At 44.6% G+C, this 12,565-nt stretch overlaps 1 protein-coding gene across 1 annotated transcript in view; it reads right to left on the bottom strand.

Moving 5' to 3' along the window:
- gfra4a (GDNF family receptor alpha 4a) overlaps nucleotides 1–12,565 on the bottom strand; it is a 226,624-nt gene that overhangs the window by 85,913 nt on the left and 128,146 nt on the right. Inside the window, exon 3 of the mRNA XM_072256714.1 lies at nucleotides 3,008–3,088. Coding sequence (XP_072112815.1) covers nucleotides 3,008–3,088 — 81 coding nt within the window. The remainder of the gene's footprint in view (nucleotides 1–3,007; nucleotides 3,089–12,565) is intronic.

Raw genomic sequence — 12,565 nt, 5'->3', positions numbered from 1 at the left:
CTCCAAGACCATCGCAGCCATTCTTGCGATACCGATAACGATCTTCGTTAAATTTGTAGACTAGCAACTAGAGCAAATAAGTTAGCTGATGGAAGTAAAAAGAGAAATTGTGTAGACATAAGAGATTCTGTAGGTGCTGGAATCTGAAGCATCAAATAAAAAGCTGGAGAAGCCAGTGGGTTAGGCAGCATCTGTGGGAGGGAAACCGACAGTCGACGTTTCGGGTTGAGACATCCCATCTGGTCTGGTCCATTTTTCTCAAGAGAAATTGTATTTATATGACACATCCTGTAAATGAACAGCATTTCAAATGAAGGCAAGTATCACTTCATTATTCAGTTCTTTGAATCTGAGAGGTGCAGAGGGTGAGAGGTGACGGGGGAAAGTTCAATGGAGATGAGTGGGACAAGTTTTTTTTATGCACTCTAATGCACTGCCAGGGACTGGTGGCAGAAGCAGATACAACTGAGGTGTTTAAGAGGCTTTTAGACAGCACATGAAAATGCAGAGAATGGAGGGAAATGGACCATGTGCAGGCTGAAGGGACATGTAATTAATTAGCTTGACACAAAATCGTAGGATGAATGTCTTATTCTTGTTGTGTACTGTTCTATGTTCTATATTTTAAATGTGAATGAAGACACTGAATTCAAAGATAATTAATTAATAAGCTGTTGGCAAGACCATCCCTAATTGTCCTGGAGAAGGTGGTGGTGCTCTGCCTTCTTGAATCTCAAAGCAGATATTCCCACAATATTTAAACACAAGAGATTCTGCAGATGCTGGAAATCCAAGGCAACACACACAAAATACTGGAGAAACTCAGCAAATCAGGCAGCATCTGTGGAAATGAATAAACAGTTGGCCTTTTGGTCAGAGACCTTCCTTTGATGCTGCCTGATCTGCTGAGCTCCTCTAGTATTTTGTGGGCGTTGCACTCACGATAGCTTGGTAGGGCATGAAAGGTTTTAAACCTAGGATCAGGTTCCTTCCTCTTCAGGGCTTCTCACTTCATCCCCCCTCCCCCACCCACCTACCTCCCCCCTCTCCTGCTTTCACCTATCACTTGCCAGCTTCCTTCCCCTCCTCCCACCTTCTTACTCCAACATTTTCCCCCTTCCTTTCCAATCCTGCTGAAGGGTCCTGGCTTGAAACATCAACTCTTCATTCCTTTCCATAGATGCTGCCTGACCTGTGGAGTTCCTCCAGCATTTGTGTGTGTTTGAATTTGAGAGTATCCTTCCATGGTGGGAGGGCACATTGGTTTGGATAGATGGGGGTGGGTGGGGGTAGGGATAGAAAAGAATATCGGGAGAGTTTTTATTTGATGGCTAAATTATTAATTATTGGTTCTTGGCCCTCATCTGTGTTCCTATTGCATTATCAGCTGGTTGGAGTGCTCCACTCTCCTTTTCCTGCGTCTTGTTTGTGTTGTGCTGATGTATTAGTTCACCCCCTGGCCTGTAAGCTCTGGCAAGGGTCTACGTTAGGTGTCAAGTAGTTTCCATTCTATGCTTGCACTGGGGAGGGTCCAGTGGAGGTTCATGAGAATGACCCCAGGAACGAAAGGGTTAATGCATGAGGAGTGTTTAATGGTTCTGGGCCTGTACTTGCTGGAGTTTAGAAAAACTGGGGGAGAGGGTGATCTCTTTGAAACCCATCTCATGTTGAAAGTCCTAGATAGAGTGGAACTGGAGAAGATGTTTAAGACAGCGGGGGACTCTAGGACCAGAGGGAACCACTTCAGAATGGAAGGACGTCCCCTTAGAACAGAGTTGAGGAGGAACTTCTTTAACCAGAGGGTGGCGATTCTGTGGAATTCATTGGCGTACAGAGACGGCTGTGAAGGTCAAGTCAATGGGCATATCTAAGGAGGAAGTTGATAGGTTCTTGATTAGGAAGGGCATCAAAGGTTACAGGGAGAAGGGATTGAGGGGGTAATAGGTTAGACATGGAGGAATGGTGGAGCATTCTTGATAGGCTGTATGGTCTAATTCTGTTCCTATGTCAATGATCTTATGGTCTTATTCTCTTCGTCTTCCCAACATAATGCGATTCCCATTGTTTTAAGACTTATTGTGATTCAATGGAATATACTGTAGATTATATCAATTATTTCATTTTTATTGTTTGAGTTAATTAGGGAACTCTTAGGGAGGCACATGGGCGATAGAGAAACAGAGGCCTATTGGGAGGGAAGGTTTAGATTGATCTTGGAATAGGTTAAATGGTGGACACAACATTGTGGGCCAAAAGGCCTGTACTGTGCTGCAGTGTTTTATGTTCTACAGTATGTTATAGTGGGACCTTTCAGGTGAAGATGTGAAGGTCCAAGACATAAGATGTGTGAAAAAAATATAAGTCGCAATTAAGGCAAGTTAGGTTGGAGAAACCGGGTTACTTTCAAATCAAATAATAATGATTAGCGATCTGAAGGGTATCATGTTGTAACTGGTTTAGATGGGATAAATAGAGAGAAATTGTTCCCATCAATAGGTGGTTTAAGATGCAGGGACACTTCTTTAAAATTTTATACAAAAGGTAGAAGTGGGATGTGAGGATAAACTTCTCTCTAGGCAAACAGTCACTGGAATCTGGAACTCAGTGTCTATAGGGGTGGTGATGGGGAAGCTGTATGGGCTCTGGCAGGAGAATAATTGTTAGAATTAGGGAGATAAACTAGGAGATATCATTGATCTGAAGGGCTGAATGGCCTCGTATGTTATAACAGTCCTATACTGTATCTCTAAGTTGCGTTTGTTCCTCTTTCTCACCACTCCTTCTGCTCCAAGTTGGGAAGATCAGGACTCTTGATAAATTTGGTTGTGTCAGCGTCAAACGGGGCAGAGGTTCCCTTAAGAAATGTTTGTCTGAGTGCTAAGCGGTGCAAAGCTCAGTGCTTCTGGCTTTCATCAGTCAATGCTTCATCTGACCCGGTCTCACTAAATTCCCAGAGTGTGGCTGAGGGCACAGAAGAGCCATTCTGCTTGATAAAGAGGAGACTCACCTGCTGTTATGGAGGCCAGTCTGGCATAGTCATACCCTCTCTTGCTGGGCTCGTAGGGGGAGCTGTCAGCTGTCTCCTCTCCTGCAAATCAAAGTATTAACAACAGTTACACTCACTCCTGTCTGCTTCAGCTGATTTGTCTTTCCTATTCAACTCTATTGACATGAAATCAAATGTCTAACGGGGAAACACTGGAAGGAATTTATTTCCAGTGCTGGTCTACGGGTTGCATTAAGTCAGAGGTGGTAAATTTCCCTGCAGCCTCTGTCTTCTAGTATGACTTCCTACCTGATTTTCACTTGAGGTGGAAGGTGAGAAAGATCAGGCAGTAACTTCGAGTTCAAGTTTAATTATCTTTCAACCATACATAAATATAGCCAAATGGAACAGCATTCCTCCAAGGCCAAGGTGCACAAACATATTACCAGCAGCACACAGCACACTGCACACAGCACACAGCACACTGCACAGAGCACAGAGCACACAGCACACTGCACACAGCACACAGCACACAGCGCACAGCGCACAGCACACTGCACACAGCACACAGCACACTGCACACTGCACAGAGCACACTGCACACTGCACAGAGCACAGAGCACAGAGCACAGAGCACACTGCACACAGCACGCAGCACACAGCACAGAGCACACAGCACAGAACACAGAGCACACAGCACACTGCACACAGCACACAGCACACAGCACAGAGCACAGAGCACACAGCACACTGCACACAGCACACAGCGCACAGCGCACAGCGCACTGCACACAGTACACAGCACACAGCACACAGCACAGAGCACACAGCACACAGCACACAGCACACAGCACAGAGCACAGAGCACACTGCATACAGCACACAGCACAGAGCACAGAGCACACAGCACACTGCACACAGCACACAGCACACAGCACACAGCACACTGCACACAGCACACAGCACACAGCACACACACACTGCACACTGCACACTGCACAGAGCATAAATACATATCTTGTTATGATTTCAGAAGAACATACAGTCACAAGGAAAGAAAAAGATAGCCCAAGTTCCTGAGTGGCATGACTGTAGAACTGATGGTAAGTTGTCCTGGTTCAGCTTTTTATTCCACCGAGCGAACACTGAAGAACAGCATTGACGGAAGGGGCGAACCCTCAACCCAAGTATGAATTTCAGGCTCTCCATCTGATGGAGGAAGTTTTCAGCTGGGCCTGTGCTCACTGGAGTTTAGAAGAATGGGGGGAAGGGATCTCATTGAAACCTATCAAATATTGAAAGACCTAGATAGAGTGGATGTGGAGAAGATGTTTCCTATAGTGGGGGAAGATGTTTCCTATGATGGGGAAGATGTTTCCTATAGTGGAGAAGATGTTTCCTGTAGTGGAGAAGATGCTTCCTACAGTGGGGGAAGATGTTTCCTATAGTGGAGAAGATGTTTCCTATAGTGGGGGAAGATGTTTCCTATGATGGGGAAGATGTTTCCTATAGTGGAGAAGATGCTTCCTATAGTGGGGAAGTCTAGGACCAAAGGGGCACCTGTTCAGAAAGGAAGGATGTCTCTTTAGAACAGAAATGAGGAGGAATTTCTTTAGCTAGAGGGCGGTGATTCTGTGAAATTCATTGCCACAGACTGCTGTGGAGGCCAAGTCATGGTTTTTTTTAAAGCAGAGGTTGATAGATTCTTGATTAGTAATGCTGTCAAAGGTTATGGAGAGAAAGCAAGAGAATGGGTTTATGAGGGAAAGTAAATCAGCCATGATGGAATGGTGGTGTAGACTCAATAGGTAGAACAGCTTAATTCTTCTCCTACGTCTTATTGTCTTATGTTCTTAATGCTGTTGCCTATTTCTTTTGATTTTCATAGAGCATACAGAAAATCTATAAGGCTGTTGCCGAGACTTGAGGATGTGACTTAAAGGGAAAGGTTGGAAAGGTTTGGACTTTATTCCCTGGAGCAGTGGAGAATGAAGGGAAATTTGATAGAGCATTCAACACCATAGTTCCATCCAGGCTCGACAAGAAGCTCAGAGACCTCGGCCTTGACCCTGCCTTGTGCAGTTGGTTCATGGACTTCCTGTCAGATCGCCAGCAGGTTGTAAGAGTGGGCTCTCTCACCTCCAACCCTCTGACTCTCAATATAGGAGCCCCTCAGGGCTGTGCACTGAGTCCCCTCCTTTACTCCCTGTATACCCATGACTGTATTGCCACCCACAGCTCCAATCTGCCAATTAAATTTGCCAACGACACTACATTGATTGACCTAATCTTTAATAATAATGAGGTGGCCTACAGGGAAGAAGTTATCTCTCTGACACAGTGGTGTCAAGAAAACAACATCTCCCTCAATGTCGCAAGAACAAAGGAGCTGGTTGTGGACTACAGGAGGAATGGAGATGGGCTAGCCCCTATTGCTTTCAATGGATCTGGGGTTGAGAGGGTAAACAGCTTCAGGTTCCTCGGCATCTTCATTACCGAGGTCCTCACGTGGTCTGTACACACCAGCTGTGTAGTGAAAAAGGCATGACAGTGCCTCTTTCACCTCAGATGGTTGAGGAAGTTTGGTATGGGTCCCCAGATCCTAAGAACCTTCTACAGGGGCACAATTGAGAGCATCCTGACTGGCTGCATCACTGCCTGGTATGGGAACTGTACTTCCCCGAATCGCAGTACTCTGCAGAGAGTGGTGCGGACAGCCCAGTGCATTTGTAGATGTGAACTTCCCATGATTCAGAACATTTACAAGAACAGGTGTGTAAAAAGGGCCCATAGGGTCATTGGGGACACAGGCCATCACAACCACAATCTTTTCCAGTTGCTACCATCCGGGAAACGGTACCGCAGCATAAAAGCTAGCACCAACAGGCTCCGGGACAGCTTCTTCCACCAGGCCACCAGACTGATGAACTCACGGTGATTTGTGTGTACTCTATATTACATTGCTATGATTGCATATCGCATATTTAGATGGAGACGTAACGTAAAGATTTTTACTCCTCATGTATGTGAAGGATGTAAGAGATAAAGTGAATTCAATGCAATTCAATTCAAAATTATAAAATGGGGTTAATACAAGCAAGCTTTTTCCATTGAGGTTGAGTGAGACTAGAACTAGAGATAGTTATAGATTATGGGTGAAAACTGGAATATTTAAGGGGAATCTGAGTGGGATATTCTTTACTCAGAGGGTAGTGCGAGCATGGAATGAGCTGCCAGCGGAAGTGGTGGATGCAGATTTGATTGCACCATTAAGAGAAGTTTGGATAAGTACAAGGCTGGGAGGCTTTTGGAGGGAAAATGGCATATTTCATTGTATGTTTCGATGTACTTGCACATGATAACTAAATTTGAATCTTGAACCTTGAATCTATGGTCCAGGTGTGAGTTGATGGAATTAGTCAGATTGACAGATTGGTATGGACCAGATGGGCTGAAAGGTCTCTTTCTGTGCTATAGTGCTCTATGACTCTATATAGACCATCATTTATTGTCCATTCATAATTACCCTCAAGGGAACATGGTAAGATACTGGAATGCCCCATGTAGTGCCGCCCTTCAATCTTGTACAGAGATGGACCAAAGCTTATAATTTCACGTTCATATTTCTTACGTTATATCTGTGGTATGATAACAATACAACTTTGAAATTATGTTATTTTTCAATTGTCTTTTAAAAGATTAATATTAATAATTCTCGAACAGGTTATCTAAAATGCTTCATTTATTTCAATCTGTCTGTACACTTCCATTAATAGTAAAACAATGAATATACATAAATAAACATCCTTTTTCCTTAAAAATTGTCCATAATTTTTATTACTAATTCATTCATTAATAATAATCTCTGCTCAACATTTCCATGGCATGCAAGAGAATATTTTGGAAGATTATCCCTAATTTGGGCACACACTTTCAAATGGTTCACCACCATTGTGTTCTGGTATTGAAATCTATCATAATTTGATGCCTGGCCTCATGATTACTGGAATAAATTCAAATCTCAAAACAGAAATAAACCATTTACATCTGTATCAGCCAGTCAGTAATGGCAAAACTACTGCACATTTTTTGTGAGTCTGTATTTTATTGATATCTTATATGTGCCACTTGTGTCTTGTGCTGCACATGACTTGGTACTGTGTTTTGCACCTTAGCCCTGGAGTAACGGCTGGTTTGTTTGGCTGTATTCATGTAAGGTTGAATGACAATTAAATTTGATCTTGGATTGTTGCTAAAGCCTATTAGTTTATTCATGTGCTGTGTCATATAATGTAGGTGATCGTGGGCTTTCTATGACCATGATTGTTCTTGGCAGGTTTTTCTACAGAAGTGGTTTGCCATTGCCTTCTTCTAGGCAGTGTCTGTACAAGACGGGTGACCCCAGCCATTATTAATACTCCTCAGAGTTTGTCTGCCTGGCGTCAGTTGTGCATAACCAGGACTTGTGATATGCATCAGCTGCTCATGCGATCATCCACCACCTGCTCTCATGGCTTCACGCGACCTTGATCGAGGGGTGGGGTGTGCTACACCTTGCCCAAGGGTGACCTGCAGGATAGTGCAGTGCCTTACACCTCCTTTGGTAGGGTCATATGTCCACCCCACCGCCCATGTACAAACGTTTGTATTTTCGAGGATGAAACTCGCCACCCTTACCTGGAATGCGACCACTGATCCATGGTAATGTAGACCACAGTTTTAAGATCAGGGGAAAGATTTAAAAGAGACATCAGGGACAGCTCCTCCACACAAAGTTGGTGCTTATTTGGAAAGAGCTAAACAGGTAGCGGTTGCGGTGGGAACATCAGCAATTTTCAAAAGCCATTTAGGTAAGTACATGGAGAGGAGAGGTTTAAAGGCAGCCAAATGCAGCAAGTGGGACTAGCCCACGGGGTGTGGATGAGTTGGGCTGAAGGGCCTGTTTCCATGCAGTTTGACTGTTTAACCCTTCAAATGCTGGCAAGGCACCTTTACAAGTGCCGGGGTATAGTGTACCATGGAGTCTAGACACCTACAATCTTTGTGCTCTCAGACTCTTGAATGGACCTGTTACATAATAAGATCGACTGTTGGCATCATTTACCTGCACTTTTACTGGCACAGGGATTGAGCTTAAGAGCTGAGAGGTAATGTTGCAGCTATATAGGATCCTGGTCAGACCCCACTTGGAGTACTGTGCTCAGTTCTGGTTGCCTCACTACAGGAAGGACGTGGAAACCATAGAAAGGGTGCAGAGGAGATTTACAAGGATGTTGCCTGGATTGGGGAGCATGCCTTACGAGAATAGGTTGAGTGAACTCGGCCTTTTCTCCTTGGAGCGATGGAGGATGAGAGGTGATCTGATAGAGGTGCACAACATAATGAGAAGCATTGTGGATAGTCAGAGGCTTTTTCCCAGGGCTGAAGTGGCTAGCACGAGAGGGCACAGTTTTAAGGTGCATGGAAGTAGGTACAGAGGAGATGTCAGGGGTAAGTTTTTTACGCAGAGAGTGGTGAGTGCATGGAATGGGCTGCCGGCGGCGGCGGTGGAGGCGGAAACGATAGGGTCTTTTAAGGGACTCCTGGATGGCTACATGGAGCTTTGAAAAATCGAGGGCTATGGGTAAGCCTAGGTAACTCTAAGATAAGGACATGTTCGGCACAGCTTCGTGGGCCGAAGGGCCAGTATTGCGCTGTAGGTTTTCTACGTTTCTATGTTTTTCAGTTGCTTTCACACTTTATTCTGCATAGTTGTCGCATTACCTTGTTTGACCTCAATGCATAGTGTAACGATTTGATCTGTATGACATGCAAAACACATTTTTCACTGTCTTTTGCTACACGTGACCATAATAGACCAATACCAATTAAACCAGATGCTCCAGCCAGTCTGGGAGCGATCAATCTAACCCTTCTCTTCTGCATAACCCTCCATCTTTCTCACATCCATGTACCTACCTAGGAGCTTCTTAAATGTCCCTAAGGTACCTGCCTCTGCTACCATCCCCGGCAGTGCTTTTCATCGATTCACCACTCTTACTGTGAAAAACTTAGTAGAACATAGAGCAATCCACTTAAATTATTTTTTATATTTCCTATTGTAACTTACAGGAGATTTTTTAAATGTACTGCACTGTGCTGTTGCTGCAAAGCCACACATTTCAGGACGTTTGTTGATGATGGTAAACCCGGCTCTGAACCTCGTTGGGGAGTTAACTCACTGCTGCCTTCCAGGTGGTGGTTATGGATTGATAATGAACGTCAGCAACACACACACAGGATCGGCAGGTCAGGCAGCATCTATGGAAAGGAGTAAACAGCTGATGTTTCCGGCCGAAACGCTTCTTCAGGACTGGAAAGGAAAGGGGGAAGATGCCAGAATGAGAAGGTGGGCAGGGGTGGGGGAAGGAGGATAAGGTGAAGCCAGGTGGGTGGGAAAGGTAAAGGGCTGGAGAGGAAGGGAGCTGATAGGTGAGGAGAGTGAACCAAAGGAGAAAGGGAAAGAGGAGGGGATCCAGGTGGAGGTAATAGACAGTGAGTAGAAGTAAGAGGCCAGAATGGGGTGTAGGAGAAGACGGGACAGGGAGGGATTTGTTTTTACTGGAAGGAGAAATTGATATCCATGACATCAGGTTGGACGCTACCCAAATGGAATACTGTATACGGTAACTATGCTACCGTGCACCCCAATGCTGACATCTCGCAAAGCAATGAGGCATGGGGACGTAGTGGTTAACACAATGCTTCACCGTACCAGTGACCCAGGTTTAATTCCAACCGCTGTCTGTAAGGTGTTTGCATGCACTCCCCCTGACCGTTGGGTTTCCTCCAGGTGCTCTGGTTGCTCCCCACAGTCCAAAGACCTACCGGTTGGTAGGTTAATTGGTCATTGTAAATTGTCCCGTGATTAGGCTAGGGTTAAATCCGGTTTTCTAGGCAGTGTGGCTCAAATAAATAAATCATCCGTGTCCGAATAAATTAAAAAAAAAATCTTTTACTGTTTCTCTCATCTTCTCCCAGATCAGAATAGCCAGCAACCAGCTCAGGATGAAAGGCAGGGTACAAGCTGGCTAAATTTAATAGTATACCAATGCTCAGAGCAACTGTGTTATTCAAAAAAAGAGATTAGATTAGCTTTATTTGTCAGATGTACAGTACATCGAGACAACCAGTGAAATGCATCATTTGCGTCAAAGACCAGCACAGTTTGAGGATCTGCAGATTTGCTGGAGGAAGCTTGCGAGTGTTGTGCATGGCATGTTCTCAATTAACTAACCCTTACTAACCCATTTGTCTTTGGAAGGTGGGAGTAAACCAGAGCACCCAGAGGAAACCGACGCGGTCACCAGGAGAACGTATGAACTCCTCACAGACATTGCATTGCTATCACTGCTGCTAGCTGCTACATTACTGAGCAAAGCGGCTAGGATAAAGCTTTGCAGTGCCAGTGATTGTGGATCAATCCTGGCCCTGTCTGTACATTCCCCCTGTGACCTCCCACATTCCAAAAACATGCGGTGTGTTTTGGTCTGGGCTGGCGTCCTCGGCACTTTATTCCTGAATTAAAACAAATGACTTATGTGACGCAATGTTCGCAGGAGGGGTGAGAAGGGACACGTTTCTCGTGGCGACTGCGTCAGAACTAGTACAGTTCTGTTGCATCAACTATTTATCATGCAGAAAGATTGCCCTTAGCAATGAAAAACCACTTAGTGTCACCACTTCTAATGGAAACCAATTAGTTACCCAGTCTTGTTAGGCACTCCGGGCCTTGTGTCCCTGCAACAAGATCAGACCTTGAGGGATTGAGAGCGTCCTGATAAAAAAAATCTACAGGATTTCAAAGAGATTTGCAGAAGAAAGCTCTACTCCTTAATCTAGCTCCTTTAGATGCTTTAGGAGTGGAATTGTCAACACCTGGATAATACATTTACTAGAAACATTGCGTCCCCTGGAATACTGATCATCCCATGTGCACTGAGGTAATATGTCCCCTAGCTCTGTCAGGTGGTGGAATTTGAAAGCTTCCTCAAGGGCCATTTTGCTTCCCATCCCCACCCCCACCACATGTTATCCAGATGTTTCCTGCTAGTTTTCAATGGTAAAGAGAAACACAGACAAATATCTCTCTCCCCTCTACAAACCCCCTACCCTCACCTTCCCAAATCCCCCCAATCACTTGCCCTGGTGAACAATGCTTAATGAAAGCATTTCTTTCATTTGAGTCACTGATGGCCTGGGGAGTTCATGTCTCTGCTAATGTGTTTTACTCAAGGTGCATTTTCAGTTTGAATAATGAGATCATATCCACTGTCAGATTAAAATTAATCAATTCCAGTTGTGAAACTAAATCAAAAAGAGTACAAATTATTGTTGGCCTGAATACATTAAAAGCCCACAAAACTGCGCAGTGGAATGTCAAGGACAGGATTGACAGGATGGTAGCTCTCTCTCAATTCTGTGGGTGGTGCTGCATGCCATTCTTATTTGGCGGAGTGACTTGTCTGGTTAAATCCGATAATGACCGAGACCCCTATATCCTAATTCTTTCTGGCACCTCTGAGCAGTCGCCGAACAACTTCTTAAAGGGTCAAGTGGCACATGAGATTGAGCAATAGCAGGTCAATATTCAGGACCGCATGCGTGCAACAATGAATGGAACAACGTGTGCCTACCCTATGCCACCAAGTCCGGGTATCCCGCTGAATCCCAGTCATGACTGGGATGAAGAATTGCAACTATTTCCCATGAGTGAGGAGTTCTCAGTAAGTGTGAGTCATAAGCTCGCATTGACTACGTCCTTTCCATTCTTTCCATCTTTAGCCAGTGGGTAGTAAATCTGTGGAATTCTTTGCCACAGGCAGTTGTGGAAGCCTAGTCATTGGGTATATGTAAAGGAGAGGCTGATTCGGTTCTTGATAAGACAGAACTAGAATATAAATAAAGAATGTAATGTTGAGGCTTTATAAGGCACGAGCAAGGCCTCACTTGAAGTATTGTGAGCAGTTTTGGGCCCCTTATCTTAGAAAGGATGTACTGAAACTGGAGAGGGTTCAACGGAGGTTCACAAAAATGATTTTGGGATTGAAGGGCTTGTCATATGAGGAGTATTGGATTGCTCTGGGTCTGTACTCAATGGAATTCAGAAGAATGAGAGGGGGGAATCTAATTGAAATCTATTGAATGTTGAAAGGCCTTGATAGAGTGGATGTGGAGAGAATGTTTCCAATGATGGAGGAATCTAAGACCAGAGGACTCGGCCTCAAATAGAGGGATGTCCATTTAGAACGCAGATGAGAAGGAATTTGTTTAGCCAGAGAGTGGTGAAGTCTTGATTAGTCCAGCCATGAAGGGATAGAGGGGGAAAGCACGATATTGGGGTTGAGAGGGAACTGAATCAGCCATGATGAAATGGTGGAGCAGAATCAATGGGTCAAATGGCTTAACATGTCTTATGGTCTTATGGAAAGTGGGCAAAAGAAATGTCTTTGTCCTCGCCATGTGGTGGAAGAAGTGGAGACTGGCATTTTGTAAGACCACTCTTGTGACCAGCGTTCTGTGAGCTGTTTTTCTGATCTC

This window comes from Mobula birostris, chromosome 4 (genome assembly GCF_030028105.1).
Source record: "Mobula birostris isolate sMobBir1 chromosome 4, sMobBir1.hap1, whole genome shotgun sequence".
NCBI classification, from domain to species: domain Eukaryota; kingdom Metazoa; phylum Chordata; class Chondrichthyes; order Myliobatiformes; family Myliobatidae; genus Mobula; species Mobula birostris.
This window is presented reverse-complemented; position numbering and strand designations above follow the sequence as displayed.